The sequence below is a fragment of the Triplophysa dalaica genome, chromosome 4 (genome assembly GCF_015846415.1).
Source record: "Triplophysa dalaica isolate WHDGS20190420 chromosome 4, ASM1584641v1, whole genome shotgun sequence".
Lineage (NCBI taxonomy): Eukaryota > Metazoa > Chordata > Actinopteri > Cypriniformes > Nemacheilidae > Triplophysa > Triplophysa dalaica.
In genome coordinates, this window is record NC_079545.1 from 22,813,060 (window position 1) to 22,837,433 (window position 24,374).

General features: G+C 37.5%; 3 protein-coding genes across 4 annotated transcripts; 1 reads left to right on the plus strand and 2 right to left on the minus strand.

Annotated features, from left to right (window-relative positions):
- Positions 1–1,171: 1,171 nt before the first annotated feature.
- kptn (kaptin (actin binding protein)) lies at positions 1,172–7,347 on the minus strand. 2 transcript variants are annotated; one of them, XM_056746248.1, is made up of 13 exons: positions 7,242–7,347; positions 5,779–6,824; positions 5,519–5,601; positions 5,345–5,429; positions 5,133–5,187; positions 4,904–4,982; positions 4,715–4,788; positions 4,530–4,636; positions 4,322–4,417; positions 2,736–2,799; positions 2,501–2,636; positions 2,250–2,423; positions 1,172–2,143 (listed from the first exon to the last, which is right to left on the minus strand). In XM_056746248.1, the coding sequence occupies exons 2-13, from the start codon at positions 5,903–5,905 to the stop codon at positions 2,009–2,011; spliced, it is 1,215 nt and encodes a 404-aa protein (XP_056602226.1). In that variant the 5' UTR covers positions 5,906–6,824; positions 7,242–7,347; the 3' UTR covers positions 1,172–2,008. The 2 variants fall into 2 exon arrangements, with proteins under 2 accessions (XP_056602226.1, XP_056602225.1); XM_056746247.1 differs by having other exon boundaries at positions 5,695–6,824; positions 7,242–7,342.
- Positions 7,348–11,137: 3,790 nt separating this feature from the next.
- On the plus strand, positions 11,138–12,980 carry crx (cone-rod homeobox). The gene is made up of 3 exons (XM_056746700.1): positions 11,138–11,234; positions 11,884–12,035; positions 12,384–12,980. The coding sequence occupies exons 1-3, from the start codon at positions 11,138–11,140 to the stop codon at positions 12,978–12,980; spliced, it is 846 nt and encodes a 281-aa protein (XP_056602678.1).
- A 4,970-nt stretch (positions 12,981–17,950) lies between these two features.
- h3f3c (H3 histone, family 3C) lies at positions 17,951–20,774 on the minus strand. The gene is made up of 4 exons (XM_056746159.1): positions 20,650–20,774; positions 19,660–19,803; positions 19,392–19,545; positions 17,951–19,296 (listed from the first exon to the last, which is right to left on the minus strand). The coding sequence occupies exons 2-4, from the start codon at positions 19,785–19,787 to the stop codon at positions 19,168–19,170; spliced, it is 411 nt and encodes a 136-aa protein (XP_056602137.1). The 5' UTR covers positions 19,788–19,803; positions 20,650–20,774; the 3' UTR covers positions 17,951–19,167.
- Between the last annotated feature and the right edge of the window lie 3,600 nt (positions 20,775–24,374).

Consider the following 24,374-nt stretch of genomic DNA (forward strand, 5'->3'; position numbering starts at 1 on the left):
TACACAACTCCACCTGTAATTTCAGCCGGACGATCCGACTGTTTCCGCATGCATTTCAGCATCCCTGAGTGACATTTCGCACTGGATGAAGGACCATCACCTGCAGCTGAACTTTACTGCTTGTAATACCGTTCAACCAGAAGATTCGTCACAACCTCTGCATTCAACTGGGCTCATAAACCATCACACCTTCCAGAGCGGGCAGAAACCTGCCCGTTGTTATCGATGATCAGCTAAACTTCACGGATCACATTGCCCGGCACCATCCGGTCCTGCAGATTAATCCTTTACAACATTAAGAAAATTACACCTTTCTTGTCCAAGCATGCCAAGCAGACTGGACAGAATTTCAGCTTGTGCAACCAAACCGCTACAGATGATCCAGAATGCAGTCGCAAGAGTGATCTACAATGAACCGAAAAGAGCATACGTCACTCCTCTCTTTATTAAGTTACATTGGCTCTCATCAAATTCAAAGCTCTGTTCTTGGCCTATAAGACCGCAACTGACCCCCATATCTTCACGCTAATACAGACTTATGTACCTACCAGATCCCTACGCTCTGCAAACAAACGATTTCTTGTGGTGCCATCCCAAAAAGGGAATAAATCATGTGTACGACCTTCTCTGGATCTGTTCCACATTTGTGGAATGATCTGCTCACTGGTACAAAATCAGCAGATTCTGTGGCCATCTTTTAGAATCGGCTGAAAACACATCTCTTTTGTCATAACCTGAGCAATTTGTAAAGACTTATATCTCTTTTTATCCTAAAAAAAACCCCCTTAGCTTTGTATACTGTGGTAGGCTGTATGATGAGACTTTTTACTGTGCTTTGCTTAGTGTTGTCCTTATGTTGTGCCAATAGCTTCTATTGTTTACCTCATTTGCAAGTCGCTTTGGATAAAAGCGTTTTCTAAATTACTAAATGTAAATGTACCTGGAAGCTTCATCGCAGTATGCGTTTAAATCTATATTTCTGCACAAACAAAAAGATTGATGAAAGTATTTTTTAATTTTTGGTGTTAAAGGCAAGTGTTGATCTTGCTTTAAGTTACACTAGAGATATATTCAATTAGAAACACAATATGCGTTGACTCTTTGAAACTTCAGTATATTCTATTCCTATTCTATCGTTTCTGGCTAAATTAGTAGTAATGAATGACCTCGATATATTTAATGACTTTTACTTCAAGAACATAATGTCATTTGTGAAATATTCCAAATATACATTGTGTATAATCCTGGTAACAGTAGCCATTGACAACAGAGAATATCACTTCACATGTACATAGTTTGCAACCTATAGGTAGGAGGTGTGTTTCTAATTAACATGCACATGAATGGCAGGACCTATGTTTTGGCAGTAAAACATTGCCCAGAAAATAACACTATCTCTGCCAGACTGGCCGTCTTCCCATAATGCAAGGTAAAAAAATGGTAGTTAATTGACATAGGGCACCCTCTGCTGGATGTTGGCAATAAACACACAACTTCAATTAATTAATTCCTCAAGAAATCAAAACTGGAGCTTGAAAATATATTGTATAGGTTATGCTTTACTATATTTTTCAAATTTGCAGGTATCACCTGCTTTGTCTATTTAAACAAATCTGTTCCCTTTCTATGGGCTCTAGAAGAAATGCTGATATGTTATGATGTTAAGAATGGATGTGTGTAGATGCAATGAAAGAGGCACATTGCTAAATAACTTCATTAAGACACTGTATAAGATTGAATAAGTCTGACTTAAATCTTTCAGCAGCAAAAAAGTATTTCCATTTTAGTGTGAGACCTTTTTCTACATCACACAACATCAATTAAAAGTCTGGTTAATGGGTTTGGCATTCAATAATGTCCTTTGACTTCAAGAGAAGGTCTTCCGTTATAACCAAAACGTGGCACAGGCTGGACTACTTAACCCATATCTTATTATTTGTTTACATGATCACATCATTTTCTAGATAAATAAACAAACATCTATTATTTGATAGTCTGTTAGGTGCTCTTAAGATTCATTACTGATTGAAATAAGTTCTTGTTCAGTTTCTTCATTTTTGATTGGCTGGTCCGTAAAAGGCAATCTTGATACTAAACTGGCCAATCGTTGAAGAACAAGATCAGCTGTTGAGCTCAGACTGTGCTGTAGGTAAACAAAAGAGGACAAAATTAAAAACAGACAGTTCAATTAACTAGAAATATTATTAATTATACTTCATCTTAACACTTCAGCTAAATCAATACTTCACCTGTAATATATGCAGTCCTTTTAAGGTAAGAACAGCAAGTTCCCTTAGTCCATCACCTGTCAGGTCAAGATAAATGAGCGATAGGAGGGGACTTTTAAAACTCCGTCTCCAAAGCAGCTGTAACTTATCTTCAGAGACTCCCATTGATGGGGGAAATTTGTAACAGAGCAGGTCCTACAGGTCACAAATCAAACACATTTGTGCATAGTGGTAAACAAAAATGTTTTGGTATTTTTCCTACAGCACGGTACCTGTCCGTATGTTCCCAGCAACAATTCATGTTGCCCATCAAAGTCTAGATCAACAACAAGAGCACAGAGAACTGCATCACACTGGTCACTTTCAGCCAAACACAATTGTCTGCTCAGTCCATACTTCTTTACATCCCTGATAACACACATACATACACAATTTACAAAGATCAAAACAAAAATCGAAGACGTACCTTTTCACATGGAGCAGAAAAAGCAAAATACTGATATTAACCTGTAAACCACAGCCATCTCTATTGCACTGGTGACTAGAAGATTAAAAGTTTCCTTTTGGCTACCTGTAAAAAAGCAGATGTTAAATCTTAAGGCTGACAAATGTGTAATTTATTTCTGTTAGCCCTCACACATTTATGAGCTTCATAATTTTAGGCTGTAGATAAATACTAATGTTGTAGAAAAAGGGTTAAATGGGCGGTGACACAGTGTTTCATACATTCTGACTTCTTTACATTGTTAAACGTGCTGGCTTCTCATGCTTGACAGGGTCAACTTGTCAAAAAACGATGATCTTGACAGATGACGTGAAAATTATGTGAATCGTTAAGTGGAATCTATTTTTTTTAAGGATCCGATTCCTTTCTTATGGATCCGATTCCTAACCCTAAATCTGACGTAGTATTTCTGTGTTCGATACACTCCCCACAGCAGTTTTGCAAAAAATTTCAAACATGAAATTCCATTTCATGACAACTTTTCTTAGTCCCTTATTGGACAATTCACCCAGAAAAAGCACGCCCACGCGTCAACCAGCGAGAGGTAGATCAAAATCGCATGTTTATTTCCCTTCTTTTAAATATATATATATATATATATGACATTTTTTTATGTAAAATATAAACAGATGGTTCAATATAATCGTTCCAAATTAATTCTCTGAGAATTTTTATCTCAACGCAAAATGTCACGTCCATAACGCTGGAATTGCCCACATCCAGAAACCACAAACAACGTTAGAGATCGCTGTGTTGTTATGAAGAGTACAAAAAGTTTTTCAGTTCGTTTTGAAACTATGGCGCAACAAATAAGCCGGTGTTGGGTCTTCATACTTTTCTTTATCAGGGGTTTTGTCGGTCGCACAGTGGCATGAGGTGGATCCTTTACATGGGTGGAAAGTCACTTGACAATTTTTTTTATATTTTACCATAAGATAATTTGGTATTTCAGCTTAAATTTAAATTATTCTATTTAGAGAAATAAAAACTACTTTAATTTAAGAGGATGACTGTGTATTTTCTCCCCATACTTACATTAAACATATTTTGGTGGGTCTCAAGATAGATTTTACCCGTCTAGCTGGGTCCTGGAATGAAAAAGTTTAGGAATCGCTGGTCTTGATTATACACGCCCCTGGCTCAGAACTGCAAGTCTCCGCTCATCCCGCATGGGTTTTCCCGAATGGCAAGGCGTTTGTGAGTTATGAATAGGAAACGTACGCATCCCTACGATCACGTTCTGATGAAAGGAAGTGATTGGATGCTACCAACTCGACAAAAAGGGGAATTACAAAATACCCTCATTGTCAAAATGACGGACGGCCTTCAGATTTTTCAGTCACTGGTTTAAAAAATCCGTCAATGATGGAGAAGTTGTGGTTAACGCGACCTCTGATCAAGTTGGAGTGCTGGGGGAGTGTATCAAGCACAAAAATACTGTGCATACGTCCAACTCGTTTTTTAACAAGTTGACCATGTTAAGCATGAGAAGCCAGCACGTTAAACAGTCTAAAGAAGTAAGAATGCACAACATAGCATGTTAATCCGGCCTTTAATGATGACCGATAATTTGATTTTTAAAACTCACTATTTGTGTCAATGCTCTGGTGCTGCTGTGGCAAAGGGAAAAGTAACACCGTCGAGATGGGACTGTCATGCTGAACACGCCAGTTCTGAAGAATCTCTGATCAATAGGAAATATCAGGTTTGTGGAAAAATGCTATAGAAAACGGATTATGTGAGAATAAAAATAAAACTACACAAGAACAGCCAAATAGTGTAAATTTAGCTCTTACCAGGTCCGTTTTGGTTGACAATGGAAAGTCCCACAGACCCATTTTGACATCCAAACGCAGTGAGGCGATGATTTTCATCGATACTCAAGACATCTAACCATAACACACTGCAATGAACATAAAGGGCAATAATAAATAATCATCAAAAATCTCATTCAAAGTAATGCATGAAAATGAACACTCACTTGCTTGGTAGCTCTTGCAGTTCAGGAAAGAGTTTTTCTACTGGTTGTTCCTCAAACTGGTGCAAAGAGACATTCTACAGAGATACAAAATGAAAGAGACATAAAGCAATTAAAAAGAAAAAGTAATGTTAAGAAACGTATGAGAATAAAATTATTTGGATTATGTCACAGATAATATGATGGCCTGACCTCTTTGTAAAGATGTATACATTGATCATGACCACTGAGAAGAAATACCGTCTCTTTGGGTCCATCACCGCAATGAACTCTGCAAATCAAATGTCAACATCAATGACAAATACCACAACACATAAAAAGACAACATATTTCAAAAGTATGCTGTTTTCAATTATGCCAGCTTTAAATATTCAATATACTTAATGTAAACACAAAATATAGAGCAGAAGAATACACTCACTCTGTGTGATAAAGCTGGTAAGGTGTGAACTGGAGTTCCAAGTTCAGACAGCTTTCTGTAAACAAAATAATTGAACCCCTGTTGGCTACAGTTTATACCACATGTAGTTCAGCTTTTAACAAATCTTAAACATGTAATTCTATAGCATGTAGTCATAAGCCATATAAATCATGTTCATTCTAAATGTAGAGATTTTCAAGAGACAAACTCACGTGCTATAGACTCCAGATTAAACTCTGAACCAGGTTCATAATCACAGTAAATGTTAAGAAAAGGTGTTGCTTTATCTCCCGAGTCCTGAGCAGAGAGAAAAGGAAACAAATAACAAGTTAGATTACTAATGGGCAGCTGTCACAGAAAATAGTGGTTGTTACAGTTATGCACACCTTAATAAACGTTACTCCTACCACCAGTCCTCTTTTAGGGGTAGATTTGTTAAAAGCGTCAATGGAAACAATTTCGGCATCAACTGCATTAACAGAAAACATTTTTAGTTTCACCACATGTGTCTTAAATAAAGCCCGCAGATGCACAAACAGGTTTCAATTTAAAGCGTTTAAACCTGGTATGTATGTGAACTGAATTTCTTTGGCCACCGGTCTGATCTTCTTCTGCACATCTTGATATCTAAAGCACACTACTTTACCCTTCAGAGTCGCTGCCAGCAACTCCTGCTCGCCTGCTTGGCACAGTCCATATATGTTACTCTGCGAGGGAAAACGACTAAAACTGTCTTCAACAAATGGACACAAGTCTTTTTTAACCAGTGACATATTACAGACAAGAAACAACAAAGGATAAATGTATCTATATTCTCTAGACTTGCAAAACAAAACATCCGGTTATGGGAGGGTTGTTGGGAAATGGACCAATCCTCTTTTTCTCTCGAATCTCTTGAAAATGTAGAGCGGTGACGAGAATGTCGTCATCATATGTCGCCGGAGAGCAACTTTTTCGAATTGCTTAATGCGAAGTTGGGAAAGCAGACTTTGATTAACTTCCTTATTTTTTTTTGTTTGGGGGATTTGTTTTGATTGTATTCCTTATTTTTCTTGTTTTATTAAACTCGCAAACCAGCAAAAGCTAGTTATATTTCGACTCCAATGGGGTAACGTAGCTTCCTACAGGGGGCGCTCGGCGGCTTCGAAAACGCTTTACAGCTGATCCTCAGTGAGGTCTCAATGAGAATGATTTCACTCTTACAGGAAATGTTGTTACGGCATTAAAAGTTTGAGTTATTTTTATAAATAGAATCACTGAAATGTGGAATCATACAATTACTGTCCTACACGAAGGCTATCCTGTATTCAGATTGACATGGGCTACGCAAGGGGTGTCCAAAGCTAGTCCTGGAGGGCCTGTGTCCTGCAAACATTTAGCTTCAACCCTAATCAAACACACCTGAACAGCTAATCGGTCTCACAAAGCAGACAAGAAACTTCAAAACAGGTGTGTTAAACCAAGTTGGAGCTAAACTCTGCAGATCTGTGGCCCTCCAGGACCAACATTGGACAGCCCTAGGTTAACCTAGGTGTCATAATTTATTCATCCTCACATTGTTCTAAAGCTATGACTTCTGTGTAATACAAACAGGCCTTTAGATATTTTGAATAATGTCCTGGTTTTGTGTCCATTTAATTATGTTTTTTGCATAGGCCTACCACCGTTCTTCAAAGTTTCTCCTTTTGTGTTCTGCAGAAGAAAGAAAGTCATACAGTTTTAGAATAACATCAGGGTGAGTAAACGAAGAAACAAGTTTTATATTTGGGTGAACTATCCCTTTAAGTAAGCAATAATCGAAAAAATGTATCACTAAGATTCACAAACAAAACACGTGAGCTATATCACAAATTCACAAAAATGAAAAGAAATGTCTGTCTCTAAGTTACAGCGGGCGTAACACACGTGGTTTCTGCCAATCTCATATTAATCTTGAGTACCTATAGAGCATTGCATACTTCGTATCTTCGATGTGTATTTAGTTTGATCACATTTATAAAAGATAGATGCAGCTTCCGAAAACATATGGCGCGTGCGGGGGGAGGGGTAAGCTGAACCAAAGCACGTGTGCACCCTTGTCAACAAAACACAGACATCAGTTTCACTCACCGCATTCGGTTCATGTCCGGCATCTTTTAGCGCTGGGACGACTCCATATATCAGTTTCAAACGATCTCCAAATGCAGCGTTATATATACAGTTTATATAACATTTATCACCCAAATGCAGTGAACAAACAAACAGCTGAACTTCGCGAACGTATGCTCTCTCTCTCTCCTTCTTTCAAGTGAAAGTGATGTCTGCGCATGCTCCTTCTCCTGCTCTCATGTGGCCATGCAGTGTGCTTTACCGTGAGAAGTGAGTTTTATATTTTCGGGAAAAAAATCCGAAACCTGTACGTGTTGAGCACAGAAATACAAGGTAATACGCCTACCATGTTTTTTGACACGTTGACCGTGTTAATCATGAGAAGGCAGCACGTTTAACATTGTAAAGAAGTCAGAATGCATGACCTTTTTTAATCTGTGACCAAGGTTTGCCCCACTGGTTGTCTTTAAAATCATAACACAAATACATCTCTTCACAACATTTTACAACCCAATTGTAATTTTCCATAGTTGTTTTAAATTACGGGATGATAATGCATAGAAACACAGTTTAAATAGAAGTTTTTTGGTTGTAAGTGAAAAAGCCTCTATTTATAACATATTTACCAACATATTTAAGAAGTAATTTGTTTTCTGATTGACAGACAGAACTAATATATGTTCACCTAACATTTTATAGTGTGTGTGTGTATCCAGCGTGTGTTTCTTTGGGGATTAGAATTGTGTGAGTGATTGGTGCTGACAGCGGTCTGTGTATTACTGGCTGGACTGCAGATTAAGCCGCTCCTTTTTAGACTGCCTAATCTGGATTAAATGATGGAGTGTGCCTGCAATGATGCGGCCCACTACTCCTCTCCCTCCCTCTATCTCTCTCCCTCCCTCCATCTCTCCCTTTTTTTCTTGTTCTCTCCTCTTCTTTCTCTATCTTTTACCTCACTCACCCTCCTTTACCCCAATCTATCTTCACATGCCTTCCTCTATATGCGTTTCTTTATTTGGATGCATGACAACCCTTTTATGTATTTTATTAAACTCCACTCAGATTGAATGTTTGTTTCAGTGTTGTGTACTTCTTCACAAATGTGTTCTGGAGTGTGTGTGTGTGCTTGTGTGTGTCTGTGTGTGTGCATGCCTGCGGATTAGAGTTTAGTCCACTTCCATAATTGCTCTTGTGCCTGCGTAGCTGGTTGTTGCCAGATGGAAGGACTGGTCCCCCCACCCCCCACTGCACCACCCTCTACACAAACTTCCCCTTCTACAAACACACCAGCTCAGATCCCAACACATAAACACACAAACAAACAAACACAACCTACTCTACAAAATAACAATAACAAAAATAAATGAAAAAAATATATTTTTCATTGTGATGAAGAAAATATACAATAGAATACAAACCGTGGCATCCACTAAAACTGGTTTGATAATCTGTGAAATCTAAACAAATTACAAGGAAAAAAGTCTCAGTAGTCTTTTGTTTAGTTGGTTTGTCACTTTGTAAATGGGAATGATAGTGACTTCCAGGCACTAAATGTGGGTGCAGAAACATGCATTTTCAAGTAAACATTTGAATTTATTTTATAACGATGTTTTTATGTTCTGAAAATTACTCAAATATAATGTTTATAAAATGTTTACCTTAAATATTTCCTTATCATACTCTGTTGTAGCTCAAATATAAAAATACTTTTCTAGTATATGTCCTCATAATTGTCCGATGAAGTTATCTTTGCTCAGTTGATTTATTTTTAGACAATACAAATTCTTTACTGATATGTTTCACGTTGTCCATTTTCATGTTAATAGTAATTATTTAATTATTATTTATAGTTAAGTTCCTAATTAAAAAATTCTAAAAACTATTTAGAGTTCCAATAATAATTAATTTTATGCAGAAATATTAGTAAGCTATATAGTAAACAACTTGAATCTTATGAGATAGTGAGCATCAAAGTTTGATTTCAACCATTAATTTCACTCTTTGGCATTACTTGGTCAATATCAAAGGTTATCAAGGTTATATTTTCACCGAATTTTCTTTACATTATGTAAGAAAACATAAATTGCAAAAAAGACTGGGTCACACATAACAAAATAAAATAGCATTTAACCACTGACATATTTTTCTGTATCACTTCTTCAACTTCTGATTTAAATTACCGACCCATTTGCCATTAGTATGCTATCAAATAAAAACGTATGACATTATAATTTGGGAAATCTGAAGGCAGTTTGTTGCCCTTTGTCCCTTGGAGTACGCTGTGGAGTGTGCTGTACTTAGACATGTATCTCAATCACAGCCAAACAACTCACTGTCCCTGTTTTAAGCCATCCTGTCACATTCAGTTCTTTTTGAGTGCCATTTAACGCCTTTGTCTTTTTTCTCTCACACACACTTTCTCTCACATACACACAAAATGCAATATAACTTTCTTTTCGATTCAAGACATTAGTCTCTTTCTATAGAATATATTCTATTACAAAACAGCTTCTTCAATTAACAGCTACTATTATCATCAGAATAGATTAACCACCCTTCCATATGGTCATTCTTCTGTCTTCCTCTGTCTTTCATTAGTAAAGATAAATTCCTCCTCGTGTCTTTATATATTGTTTAATTTGTCCTCTTTCCATGCAACATTTCATTTATTCTTCTGTCTGGTTATAATTTCAATTACTTTTCTGGTCCTGATGTTTTTTTCCCCATAAGACATTTACACATTCTCGTAGTCATACTCTCTCCTCTTGTGGTCTGATGAGAAATCTCTAATCACTTTACCCATCGAAATGAATAACTAAATCAAAATATCAGATTTTGTTTCGTCTTATTTCTGAGAATCACCTTTATTTATTTTACAATAGAGTGTCTTAAATAATTTGAAGCCTTTTTTAAAACAGTTTCAGCGCATATTTGAGTAAAGAAAAAAAGCCATTTAACGAAACAAAAAGCGATCTGTTTCAAACATTTGGGAACATACAGGAAAATTTGGAATAACTCCTAATGAACCCGTTTTTACTTATTTCTGTACGGGTTTTCTTATCCCTTTCCTGCTTTTATGAATTTCATGATAAACAACTGTGAAGCTTTGTATTGAATTGAATGTAGACATAGGCTGTATAATCTAATTCATGCCCCGAACAAAAGCCAATTAATGTTTCTTTAAACGTACAGACAATCGTTAATAAAATTATACATTCTTTTTAAAGAGCTAAGTGTCTGCGTAGTTTTGATCGAAAGCTCAATACATTATTTGTTATAACAAAGCTACCATATATCTGAACATATTTGTTGGGAAGGTATAAATATATATTGCTACTTTAGCAGCGGTCTTTTTCTTTACTGACACACCATGTGTTAGGATAAACGCCAAGGTGTGGAGAGATAGAGAGGGAGAGAGAGAGAGAGAGAGAGAGAGAGAGAGAGATGTGCCCCTTGATTAGCTGCAAGTTCTCTTATTGCTCATAGGGTCCAGCTCCAGTCCGGTCCTATCCACGGGACCAGCTCCTTAACCAACGCAAGGTGTCAGACCTCGGGTCTAATGTTTTTAATATTAACGTTTATTACTTCTTAGTATTTAAAATAATATTTATATTATATTATTAATAGATATATAATTATATTTGGTGCGACTTTAACAACACGCTAAACTTGACAAAGATCGTAAGCTTGTCCCAGGCATCGAGGAGCGTTAAAGCATCTACAGGTGTCTGAGCAGCCGCGAGACTGAATTGGGGTGCCGCACGCGCCAGGCGCGAGCAAAGAGAAGGGGCAGTCAGGAACAGAGCAGACTCCCGGCCCGAGCGTCACAGATAACAAAGAGAGTGAGAGAGCGAGGGAGGAGAGAGAGGAAGGTAGAGCAATAGAGAGAGTGTGTAAGAGACGCGACCATCCCAAGAATGATGTCCTACATAAAACAGCCACATTATGCTGTGAACGGGTTAACACTATCCGCCTCAGGAATGGACCTGCTCCACACTGCAGTCGGCTACCCAGGTCAGTTAATATTACCCAAATTTATTTCTTCTTTTTTTGTCAAAATGGGAAATTTAAACTACAAAGTTATATTTTATTTAAAGGATAAACATTGTTTAATTTTTTCACATTTAATAAAATGTTTTTAAACTTTTTTAAGAGTTATTAAATGTAGGCTATATCTTGACTTTTTCTGTTCCGTTACTTTAACTCTGTTCTGCTAGCCTACTTTGCAAGCATGTGGGATCAGAGTTTATGTTTATGTCATGAGTCGGTGATGAATGGTTTTATTTGACGAAGAAAATATAAAATGTATATGCGATCGCCCGCTTAGGCTAGTATTTATAATTACAGAAATTGTTTTGCATAAATTAGTTATAAAAAATGACTGATAGGCTATTATAAAAGTGGAAATAGACTAGTGCATACATTAAAAAATAATGGTTTATGAAACCATTTTGATCTTTTATCTACTGCTATCTAGTTAGCCTACCCGTTATCGATCCATCTGCAACTTTTGCATTCCAAATCGTTCTCTTCTTTTTCATGCACATTCCTGAAAATTGACCCTTTATAAAATAACAAAACACTCTCTAAATATTATAAATATTATAAAAGTTTTATCGGACAAATTGAAATGGTTTCTGACAGTGTATGTTTTGATGTCCAGCCACTCCAAGGAAGCAGCGTAGGGAACGCACTACCTTCACGCGCACGCAGCTGGACATCCTCGAATCCCTGTTTACCAAAACACGGTACCCAGACATATTTATGAGAGAAGAGGTAGCCCTGAAAATCAACCTTCCTGAGTCCAGAGTTCAGGTGAGTCGATGTGAAAAAGACAAGATCAGTCTATGAACGACGTCTCTTAAAATCATGGCCATAAAATCATGGCCAACATCTAAGAACACAAGGTGAAATATAGAATACAGCCATAACATGAGAGGTGCCGGCAGTTATCATAACTAATCATTGTAAGGTAGGCCTTAATCATAAACCTGAAGTAAAAAACAACAACAAAAACTAAAGTTTGGGGTGGTTGACCAAAACTTTCGGTTAAACATTCTGTGTGTGTGAGGCCAATTTGTTGAATAATAGTACCATCATTTCTATGACACGTGTCTCCTTTCATCATTAGCTGAAACATTTATTTGAATGTCTTTCCCTTAGGTGTGGTTTAAGAACCGTCGTGCTAAATGCCGGCAACAGCAACAGCAATCCAGTGGTCAGCCCAAGCCTCGCCCCCCCAAAAAGAAGTCATCCCCACCCACTGAGCTGACCTCTGACGCTGGCACGAGCAATTCTGTGGCAGCTGTCCCTGCGCCAGCCATGCCCCCAAGTATTAGCGCTGGCACCGCACCAGTGTCTGTGTGGAGTCCCACCTCTCTATCCCCCCTTCCTGATCCATTATGTGGCTCCGGCACATCCTGTGTGCAGCGTCCGGCTCCGTATCCCATGAGCTACGGTCAGCATTCCACTTATAGTCAAGGCTACGGCTCTTCTCCCTACTTCAGTGGCCTGGATTGTAGTCCATACCTCTCTCCCATGACCACTCAGCTGTCAGCAAGTGGGGGCACCCTGTCACCCCTCACTGTGCCCTCCATGGGTGGTTCACTCAGCCACTCACCCTCTCTCTCCTCCCAAGGATACAGCACCACTTCGCTGGGTTTCAGTTCCATAGACTGCCTGGACTACAAGGACCAGCAGGCCTGGAAGCTCAATTTCAGCACTGTGGACTGCCTCGACCATAAATTCCAAGTGCTGTAGAGCTGAAGAGAAAGAAGCGAGGGAGAGAGAAATTGAAGAAGAGTGTGAAGAGTGCAAAAGGAAGGAGATTAAGGGAAACAGAACTGTTGCTTTAAATGCCGGAGACATTGTGATGATGAAAAGGACTGAATCAGCAGGATTCATATGAACTCAGAGGGTGCCCATTTCAGAACCGATTAAATCCTGATCTGGTCTCTGATTGGTTTAGAGTGAAGGGTCAGTCATCATTATTAACTATTTACCTCACACACGCACACATACACAAATTTTAACTATAACACTCACATATAGTTATCACACAAAGAAACAGACATGCAAACAATTGGAGGGGAACACCTTAGTTTCTCTGCAGATACAAATAGCTTTTTCTGGGACAGAGTTCTTTCTACGTTTTTCATAAGTTCGTAAATTTGGTTTGTCTGTACTGAGAGGCAATAGGAGTACTTGTGTTGTGCTTTTAGATTGCTGTTTGTTATTTATGTATTTTTATTATGTTAACTAATTACAAATAATATTGTTTTCTGTTAGTTCGAGTTATTTGTTATTAATGAAACTTACTGACTTTATTTGCTGTTGATATTTATTATTTAATTTGGGTACCTTGTGTTAAAAGCAGTGTTTGAAGCAATTATTTTAACACTTTGATTGAATACATCTGCAAGGATTGTGTAACTCTGTTTTCTCATTTATGATGAAAGATGATTGAACATGTCATCAATAAAAAATTGAAATACATGGCAGAGAAGCTAGTGTACAGCAAGACTGTTCCACATCTCAGAATAAGGGAAATAGTAGTTTTGATTCATTTGAAATAAAGCTGTGTCTACACCTCACAAGAGCAAGCATGGTATAAAGTAGGATATTTACAGTTTCATAGGATTAATGTGATTTAAACACTTATGCTCGGTTTCACAGACAAGGCTTAAATGCAAATTCTTAGTAGAAAATAATTAGCAGAGATCTTAAAATATGCCCATGCCATTGATTTGTCTCAAGATTCACACCAGTAATGTTTTACTTATAACATTATAAAAACGCACCTTAATAAACAAATTTAACTAAGGTTAAACTGAGCCATATCTGTGAAACATGCAGGGCTTTAAAGTGTTGAAAATATTTTAAATAGAATGAAGCATTAAAATGCCAATACAAATATGAAATAAATGTTAGTGTTTTTAATTTTATTTGGCAATATTTTATAGTAACATTTAAGTTGATTAAACCAGATTACCATTTTAAAGCATTTAAAAGCTTTTGGGGTCTTTATTACAAGTAGTACAAATTAATTTGTACTTTAAACTCGGGTTGGATACACAGGTGGTCCAAGCAGAGAATGCATCTGGGTGGCCAGAAGGTTGCCATGATGTTGTGTAGTATCTATTGTTGTGATGGTGTGGTGTGAGTGGCTCCACCCATGCAGACGGGTGTGTGGGGTTATTTTAGCCAATGACCCAGAGAGCACCTCAATCTCCTTACTGTCGCCAGAACACTACCCTAAAGCAATTAAACAGGATTACTGAACCTCTCTCCCTCCTCCACACCTCATTCTGTATCTCCTCCTGTTGATTCCTTTTCTCTCTCTTTCTATATGACATAGTAACTCTGTCATTAGTCTATTACTTTTTCAACGTTCTTTAATTCGAAATCTACTGACATACACTTAAATACACTTAAAACAGTGTGAATATCTTTGCACTTTGACAATTTAAAACTTTGTGGCACTTATTAGAATGAATCTCATAAGAACACAGTTTATTAGGTTTTAAATGAAGAAAAATTATAATTTAATGTTTTACAATACAATTTTGTAAAATACACTAGCTGGTCAAAGGATTTAATGTTTCTAGTGGTTAGAGAGTCAGAAGGTCAAGGGTTCGATTCTCCGGGCCAGAAGGTAGTGACTGACGTGCCCTTGAGCGATGCACCTAACCCCGTTTGCCCCCGGGCGCTTCAGTGATAGCTGCCCATAGCTCCGGGCGTGTGCGTTCACGACTTGCAGTGCGCGTGAACACGATTTGCAGTGCATGTGTTCTCTATACTGGATGGTTTAAATGCAGAGGTCACATTTCGGTTATAGGTCACCATAACTGACAAATAGGTCACCCTTTATCAAGCTGCTTCTTGAGGTTTCACACTGAGATGCTTTTTAAAGAGAATTGAAGGAATCCAATCTTTTCTCTGTTTTTATATTTTGCTTCTCTTTATAATATTTTTATGATAATAGTTTACATTAGATTAGATTAGATTCAAGATTAGATTAGATTCAACTCTATTGTCATTACACATATACAAGTACAGTGTAACGAAATGTAGTTTAGGTCTAACCAGAAGTGCAATTAGCAAGTGCAGGATAAGTCATTAATGTCATAAAAATGTATGAAGTAAATTGTTGTTTCATTAACAAAATGTTTATGTTTACACAATTAAGTTTTTTTTCCAAGCTAATTTCAGTCATACACCTTTTGATAAAAAGCTTTTGAACCAATAAGAAACATTTCACTCAGGTTTTCTAAAATTCCTATGGGTAGTGTATATAACAAACTACTCTTCTGGAGCCTCTGTGAAAACTAACTTAAGGTGAATTGATTTCATTCTTCTGCTAAATATGAGTTGTTGAAGCTAATTGAAATTGCTTTGCAAGTTTTACAAGTTTACAGAATAAGCATAATTTAAAATCTTCCAACTACAATTCAACAAAGATAATAGGTCAAAACATTTGCCACTACAACCACCTTGACTAAACAGTTTCAGTGAAGGAAATCATTATTTGATCCTCTGCTGATTTTGTACGTTTGCCTGTTTGTATGTTTTTTTAATATTCTGTCTCTATCGGTTAAAATAAACGTACCATAAAAATTATAGATCCTTCATTTCTTTGTAAGCAGGCAAACATACAAAATCAGCAGGGAATCAAATAATAATTTCCTTCACCGTACATCATTTGATTTTAAAATGTATTAGTAAATGCTGAAATGACTGACATGAACTAATATTAATAAATGCTGTAGTGTTGTGTAGTGTTTTGCTAGCTTATGCGTTAATTAATGATAACAAATACAACATAATTGAAAAATGACAATACATTATCAGTGAGCATGATCTTCCCTCAGTGTCTCTTTTGTTCTTATTTATGTTCTTGTCCTGTCTCTCAATTGGTAGAAAATAATGCTAGCAATGACAGAATCATGTGTTTGATTCAGAACACACAAACTGATCACATGTTAACTGTCGGAGCCCTTTTTGAGCCACACGACGCATGTTGGAACTAAAATGTCGGTAACTCATGAATTCTTTGGAATACAGATTTACGGTTGGTCTCGTTTGAAAAAGAAAAGAAGCTGACTATTTTTTTTTTTTTTGCGTTATTAGGTTTATTGTAAACAAGTTTATGTTTTTCTTTGATTAAAAAATAAATTAAAAAAATACCGGTCGCAAAAGGAGAACAAAAAATCTAAGCACACTCTTAATAAAAAAGCATCAATTACTCTCCCTACATAAATTATTTTTAAAAACACCAAAGTAAACTGTATTCTAGAGTCTTAGACCTTTCCAATGATATATAGTTTGTCATGATTCGATTAGAAATTACATGCACAATATTGACGCAAACTTAGGTGTCCCGTATACGGAACGGGTGACAGTTAACAGGCTACCTTTAACATGTTGTCTATCCAATCCAATGTCTCCCTTTCACAGGCTATATGCATATCTCAGAAATCTCCCTACATGAAGATAATTGTTTTGTCATTCTAAACACACTCACAGGCCTCCATCTCTCCTCAGGGGCATGCACTCTCTCACTTGTTCCCTCTTCGTCACCACCTCCCATCCCCTCACCACCACCCGAATGCTTCTTAATCCCACTCTGACCTGAATACAACCACATGCAATGTTACCAGGACTAGGAGTATGTGTGTGTGTGTATCCAAATATTTATGTATAAATTGCAGTGCATATATTCTGCATATAGGCAGAACTGCATATCGTGGCATCAGATTACTGTGTATATTATAAATGTTCATATATTTACACTTCAAAATCAGTTATTTTCTGTGTTAGCAGAGCTGTGAATTGCACTACCATATCTACTGTCTGTCTATTTTTTCTCCATCTTCTTTTTTTTTCTCTCGCCCACACCACCAGTATCTCCAGATATTAATCTCTGTGACAGATTGTCTGTAGTTTATGCAAGAAGACAAAAGGAAAAGCTGCTTGAGCTCTCAAATGTAACAAGTCCTATGAGACCCTGAGAACACACACAGCTCTAAACACAAATATACAGCCAACATAACAACATGTTTTATGACACAAATGAAACATAACCACATCCAGTGCTGTAAACACATTTGTGCGAAAGCCCAATAATGCCCCCTAGTGACGCATGTATGTATGTTTCCTTTACAAGGTTTTTTTTAGAGAGAGTATTTTTATTAACTGTTTATCCGTCCCCACTGGATTGTCGTGTCGGTTTACCAGACTGCACGTTTCGTCAGTCTCTTGGCCGAAACAGAGAGGCTCAAGAAGAGCTTTCCCTCCAGGCCATTAGACACATCCCGCACTTTAAGGACTCTGACAGTGTAATTTCATTCATAAACTCACTGCACTTTACCTTTGTACTTATAACAGAGTAACATATATTTGCACATTTCTGATTCCATTGCCATTTACTGTCTACCTCAAAACGGATCTCTTATGTAAACCCCCATTTATCACAAGAGAACAATCTTTAAACTTCTTAGTATGTAAATACATTGTTATTTTCCTTTGTATATATGTTCTATATTCTCCTCTATGTAGCACAGTTTTATGAGTGTACAAGATGAACATTTCACTGCATGTTTACAAAGCGCTATATAAATACATAATTAAAATATTCTTAACATTAATATCCACATGTTCTGTCTGGATCCGGTCCAAAGGACAACGCCATGTGTTCAGATGTGGGTTGATTCATGACAACGAGCAACCAATTTGTGTAACATCTATTTATTACCACCAGAATATGAGTAATTTGAAAAATACAAAGATCAGCTTATTTAAATTTCTGAATAAGAAACATAACATTGCGTCTCACGAATAGAGGGGAGGAGCAAAGTTCTACCCAAAGAAAGTGAAAGACTCCTAAATTACTTAACATAAAATAATTTTGCTACACTTTGTGACTCTAATGACGATCTTTAAATGGACAAAATAAGAATCGGAAGAGCAAATATGAAAGACAGAAAACGAGAAAGAAAGACAAAGAAAGAAAGGAGAGCATTATGTTAGTGGAACAGTGAGGTTGAATGAGAGGCTGGTTTAGAGCGCCCCCCTGTGGCTGCCTGAAGTTATAACAGGAGGAGCAGGATCGGCTTCCAATATAATATGATAACAAAAACTTATTCAATCTGATTTAAAGCAGATACATCTTTTCCCTAACAGTGGTCAGAACAATTTATGAATGCATAGTAAAAATAAAAGACACCATATCAACAATAATAGTAATCATCAATATTACAAGTAACAACTTTTAACCAATAGATGCTGGTTTGCAGTTGAATACAATTCTGCTTTGCTGATCACATCACTAACAGACACTCACACAGAGAACAAGCCCAACCCCACACCCACCTCCAGTATGAAGGGAAAGATGGGTGTTAAAACAGAACTACATGTTAGTTCTGGATGGATCGAACAGAGAGTTAAGGGGCAGGTCATGGTATGCAAGGTGGTATGTAAAAAAAACGTAAGGACAGATTTCTGCAAAGGTGGACTGAGACAGTTTTAGTAGCACCCTGCTGTGGAAGTTTCCGCTCCCCTTAAGCAGACTGACCCCAGATACCACCCTGTTCTTCCATCTCGACAATGGAGTATGTGTGAGTGTGAAGGGCAAAACGCCTTCTCCTTACTCTGAATGTGTGGCGCCAAGCCAAGCATGGGTGGACCTCGTTTACACTCCCGATGTAAATGTGTAAGATTATGTGTGTGTTTGTAGGTGTATATATGCGTGTGTGCACGTGCTTGTGTGTGTGTGATCAGCAGCACCTATTACATGCACATATAGGTACCCTACGCGTCATTTAGACAGCACTAGCAGACTGAGACACAGTTACTCCCCATCACTGATACTCTAAACTCTACCAAGAAAGCAGGAGGAGAACAAGTGGAGAGACGGAAAGAAATTAAGAGGGCAATAGAAAAGGAGAGTTTAAGCGCGTTCTCCACGGATGCGGCGTGCCAGCTGAATGTCTTTGGGCATAATGGTGACACGCTTGGCGTGGATGGCACACAGGTTAGTGTCTTCAAACAGACCGACCAGGTATGCCTCACTGGCCTCCTGCAAAGGTAGACACAAATGCGCACCATCAGCCGGTGCATTACTAACATTTTGGAAAGAGGAAGATTCAACATATAAATGAAATGTGTATGTACCTGCAGTGCACCGATGGCAGCGCTCTGGAAACGCAGGTCAGTTTTGAAGTCCTGGGCGATCTCACGAACTAGACGCTGGAAGGGCAACTTACGGATCAGCAGCTCAGTAGACTTCTGATACCGACGAATCTCACGCAAGGCCACGGTACCGGGCCTAGGGGACCACACAAACATATGCATAATAAAGTTGGCATTTCAATAATATTGTACAGATGCATCTATAAAAATAACAAGGTTAAGCTTCCGAGTGTCTATGTTGGAAAGTCACCTGTAGCGATGAGGTTTCTTGACTCCTCCAGTTGAGGGCGCACTCTTGCGGGCAGCTTTGGTAGCCAGCTGCTTACGGGGAGCTTTACCTCCAGTGGACTTACGCGCAGTCTGCTTAGTACGGGCCATTGTTAGTCAATATCACCTGAAAAAGTACATTACATTTTTTTTGAACAGTTGCTGTTTGGGAAATCCTGGGTAAAGTTATGACATACAAGCCAATACAATCCTCCATTGTGCTTTGTGTTACCTGTTTAGGAACCAAGTCTCCTACAAAGGCTTATAATTCGACTAAATCTGTACTAAAAATAATGTCATTGTTTTTAAACTTGTTGTGCTATTTGACTTCCCTCCCTATTTGTTATTTCAGGTCACTTCCTCTGGCGTGTCAGATTACATCCAGCTAATAAATGTAACCAATCAGCATAGACTGAAACAACGTTTAAACCAATCACACACGACTGCAAAACAACAATAAACCGACAACCAGTAGCATTTCACGAGCGCAACAAACGAACAAATCATAGACTCTTCTGCCAGTTGTGGGGGCAGAACAGAGTGTTTAGGTCCCGCCCTAAACCGCAAGATTATGGCTGCGATTTGAACGACAACTGGAGAGTGTCCGCGCATTGAAGCACAGGGGAGGACGTAAACTTTGAAATAATATTCAAAATCCAACGCTTGCACCGCAACAAACATACCAAAATACTATAGCAGGCATCCTTGGGTAACCAAATAGTCGCTTAGAATGAATAACTACCGCGAATTTACGCCATTTAACCGAAGTATAGACAGGAAAGTGGGACGGATTTCACTGTGTCCTCCGACAGGCAGAGGAGAAGCTATTTTCTCTCGCCAACGGCTTTCTCATTTTCAGACGATGATAATTTAACATTTTAACGCTTAAAATAAGCCTTAATTTGCGAGAAAGTTTAACAAAGCTGTGGAAAAGTACATTAGCGATAGGACGGTGATGCACCGGGCCGCTTACCTCAGGTGAACGTGTTTTAATTCGCGCAGAGAAATATGTGCTCGGCTTGTCTGGCAGTGTCAGTATTTACTATCTCTCACACAATGGGAGCGGGGCGGCCAGAGCCAAAATGGCCGCGATGTCAATCATTTTCTCCCAGAATGCATCTCAATAAAACAGTAAACACAAAATTGCCCAGTTTTGCAGTTCATTGTTCGATAAAGGTATTGGTGTGGAACGTTTTATTTTAGATAAATCTAAACTTATATATATATATATATATATATATATTCTTAGATTAAGTTTAATTTACGTACTGTTTCATGGATAAAGAGGTTATCGTGTTTAGAAGAGACAGGATGACGGGTTCAACCAATACTAAGTTAGTTATATATATAATAATTTGGTTTACATATAGTGGTCAGTTTTTTACTTTTGTTTCTTACAAAATTATTTATTTATATAATTCTTAATTGAGACCACTGGTTAACACAGCTCTCTTAAATCTAGCTGTATACATTTATTTCATGTTGTTCGCTTTGAGTAATGGAAAAGTAGAATTCATTTTTATGGTCTTTAAATTTAAAGGACGTGTCGGTTCTTGGGTTTTAGAGCCTGTTTATTCTTGTATGCATTCAGATTTTGTAATTTGGCATGTAGGGCAAATGTATTAAGTGCAGAATAACACCATGTTTATTCAATGTTGTAGCCTACTTTTTCAGGGTGACATTTATATTCAATGCTCTGGCTTCGAGGAACTAATTTTAACCAACATCGACATTTCTTTATGTCACTATGTTGTTATCTTTAAGGCTTCACTGACATTTTAGGAAGGATGTGCCATTTTCTAGTCACCAAAACACATGCAGTATTTTTAGATGCGTCTTCTAATAGTTACATATGTGGAACAGGGCTCTGTATTCAATTCTGAATTAATGTTTTTCTCTTTCCTGAAAGATACTAGAAACCAAAAAGGAATTAAAAATAGCAAAACAGAAAAAAATATATTCATTTTAATTTTTAATGTGCATATTTTGTTGTACATTGTTTTAAGATCTCAACAGAGCTCAATAGACTATAAAATGTTAGTAATAGAACATTTATTTGTTAAAATTTATTTATTAAAATGTACTTTTTGATACATTTGCAATGTATTCCCATTTCACAGCCTTATTAAAACAATGCTTATATTGCCAAACCTACTTCAGATTACACAGTCACACCCAAACATGATAGATGAACATAGTATTATGTTGAGGTGTCCATAATACTGACGTGACTACAGTTGGTAAACCAGTCTGTAGTCACTTTTTTGTGTGAATTGTCTTTTAATTGTAAAATTAATTACAGACCATATGAAATTCCCTAATGGGATGCCTCGTGTACACCGACTCAGATTGAATGGTAATTCATGCAGATGGTAATATTGCTGATGCGTTCATTTTAATGCAGAATTAAACATTATACTTCCTACTTGGGAATTTACAGTGGAGCTTGACTAATACTTCCTCAGGCCTACTGCAGTGACATTTTCAAGCAATAGAGGGCAATATATGCTCCTGATTAATCCTACATGCCATCAAGTGCTGGGTAGCGAGAATCTGATGCACGCAGACATACAGTACAAATCCATTATGCATATAAAATGTATTTTGACTAAATGTACATTTTATGAATCAAGGCAACCCCCATCCAACGCAAGGTAAAAATTAGATAAATAGCTAAATTAGGTCCAAATATACCAGCGGTTTTTGACACCGCTTCTTAAATTTATTAAAACCAAGAACATACTTAATTAGGCCTACAAAATTTGTTATACAAATATTTGTGTCCAAATTTATTAAATGAATGGTCTCTATGCATGCGTGAGTCACAGGTTTCACAATCAGAACCCTAGGCAGTTTCCGGTGGTTGAGACTTAAAGCAGAAAGAAATGGAGATACTACACCCATTTAGGGTGAGAAGGTATGATTGCAGTTTTGGAAGCTATAAAGCAGCTAACTGACAAGATGGACACACTGGGCACTCAGCTTCAGCAGAATTCCATCATGTTAACTAACATAAGTTCAACTCAGCAGAATTCAAAGACTGCGAAACTCAGTTGCAGTCTTCTGTTCACAATGTAACAGCTCTAAATAAGGACAACGCAGAGTTAATGGAACGTGTCCTGGAACATGAACGATACAAACGGCGGTGTAATCTTAAGATTCGTGGAATGAAGGGAAAAGAAGGTGAAGATGTGCGAGAGGCAGTTGCTTATCTGCTGGTGAAAATCTCCCTATCGTGGTCCTCGAACATCAACTACATTATAGACTCTGTTCACCGAATAGGTAGATGAGAGGAAAATCGAACAAGGCATGTCATCGTTCAGTTCACTCAGCGAATACATCAGTATGCGCTGTGGAGAATGACCAAGCGTAATGAGATCTGCAAAGAGCTTCACATCAGCTTCATCGAGGACCTTTGCAAAGCTGACAGGGATACCCAAGCTTCACTGTGCCCAAAGATAAAACAAGCAAGAGTAGCAGGAAAGCGTGCGTACTACAGTTGAGGTGCTGGTTACATTAATGTAGTGTTTCCCAAACTGGGGGGGTACGTGATCAAAATGATTATTTTACATGATTATTAAGTAACCCGACATTCAACCAGGGCATGTTTTATCACAAGCTAAATATAAAGATGTGTTCCCTCTAGTTTACACACAGCAAAATAGTAGTCAGGTATTGCCATAAAAGGTCAAATTTATGATATCCAATCCAAAAATGGGCCTGGATTCGCCATTCATTCTCTGCCACCAGCACAGCGCACCTGCATGTTTCTGAATGAGAGAGTCTCATTAAAATCTCTACAAGCGGCGTTTTGAGAATTGCCTTCGCAAAAAAGAACTGACAGACTTCTGGATAGCTTTGCGTGCAGAGTTTCCTGCCCTAGGCAATCGTGCTTTGAAAACATTACTGCCCTTCCACCTTTGTGAGAATGGGTTTTCAGCACTTGCCCACATAAAGAACAAATATCAGACTCTGCATAGAGAATGATTTGAAACTCATACTTTCCCGTTACAACCAAATATCACATGCAAATAATAAGCAGTGAGTAATCTATTTTAAATATATATGGTCATATAGTTATATTCTCATGCTGTGTTTGATAAAAGAAAATGATTTGAAGTTGGTACATTTATTTAAAATGCACATAAAAAACAATTGTGACTGTAGGAAAGGGGCAAGGCAGAATGATATTAAATCCATCACCATTGTAAGTTTGGGAAACACTGTATTAATGGACAGAAAATGATCTAGAAGCACAGAAGGTAATATTATTAACTAAGGGGCCTCAAACTCTAATGTTTGAAAGGCTGTTTGACTTTAAGAGATGTAGAGTATAAGTTCTGTTTGGATGGTTTAATAAAATTTAAACAGAATTAAGGGACATTGCCTGTTGTAATTGTTTTCTTCTGGTTACTCTTAATTCTGTTCCAAGAGCAGTTTTTCACTTATTCATATTTTCTGGCGGTTGCCAACTGGATTGTTATGAATATTATATTTTCTTGTATTTCACTTAATGTTAGGGGCTTAATAGAGATCACTAAGAGAAAATCATTATTTTTGATTTGCAAGGGCGAAAAAGCACACTTTATTTTATTACAAGAAACAATTTTGGGGCAAGTCTTGAATATGGATGACCATCACTTAATTCTGGTTAATGTGTATGGCTTTAACAGTACAAATCAAAACAGATAGTTGATC

Bases quoted from the DNA above. Each gene is read 5' to 3' on its own strand.
- h3f3c (XM_056746159.1), bottom strand. From the start codon at position 19,787: ATGGCCCGTACTAAGCAGACTGCGCGTAAGTCCACTGGAGGTAAAGCT. The intron at 19,546-19,659 runs GTGACTTTCCAA...GTGGTCCCCTAG, and splicing joins AAGAAACCTCATCGCTACAG to GCCCGGTACCGTGGCCTTGC. The intron at 19,297-19,391 runs GTACATACACAT...CTACCTTTGCAG, and splicing joins CTGCCATCGGTGCACTGCAG to GAGGCCAGTGAGGCATACCT.
- crx (XM_056746700.1), top strand. From the start codon at position 11,138: ATGATGTCCTACATAAAACAGCCACATTATGCTGTGAACGGGTTAACA. The intron at 11,235-11,883 runs GTCAGTTAATAT...TTTGATGTCCAG, and splicing joins CACTGCAGTCGGCTACCCAG to CCACTCCAAGGAAGCAGCGT. The intron at 12,036-12,383 runs GTGAGTCGATGT...TCTTTCCCTTAG, and splicing joins TTCCTGAGTCCAGAGTTCAG to GTGTGGTTTAAGAACCGTCG.
- kptn (XM_056746247.1), bottom strand. From the start codon at position 5,905: ATGTCACTGGTTAAAAAAGACTTGTGTCCATTTGTTGAAGACAGTTTT. The intron at 4,789-4,903 runs GTCAGGCCATCA...GTATCTCTGTAG, and splicing joins GTATACATCTTTACAAAGAG to AATGTCTCTTTGCACCAGTT. The intron at 2,144-2,249 runs GTGAAGTATTGA...GTTTACCTACAG, and splicing joins AAGGACTGCATATATTACAG to CACAGTCTGAGCTCAACAGC.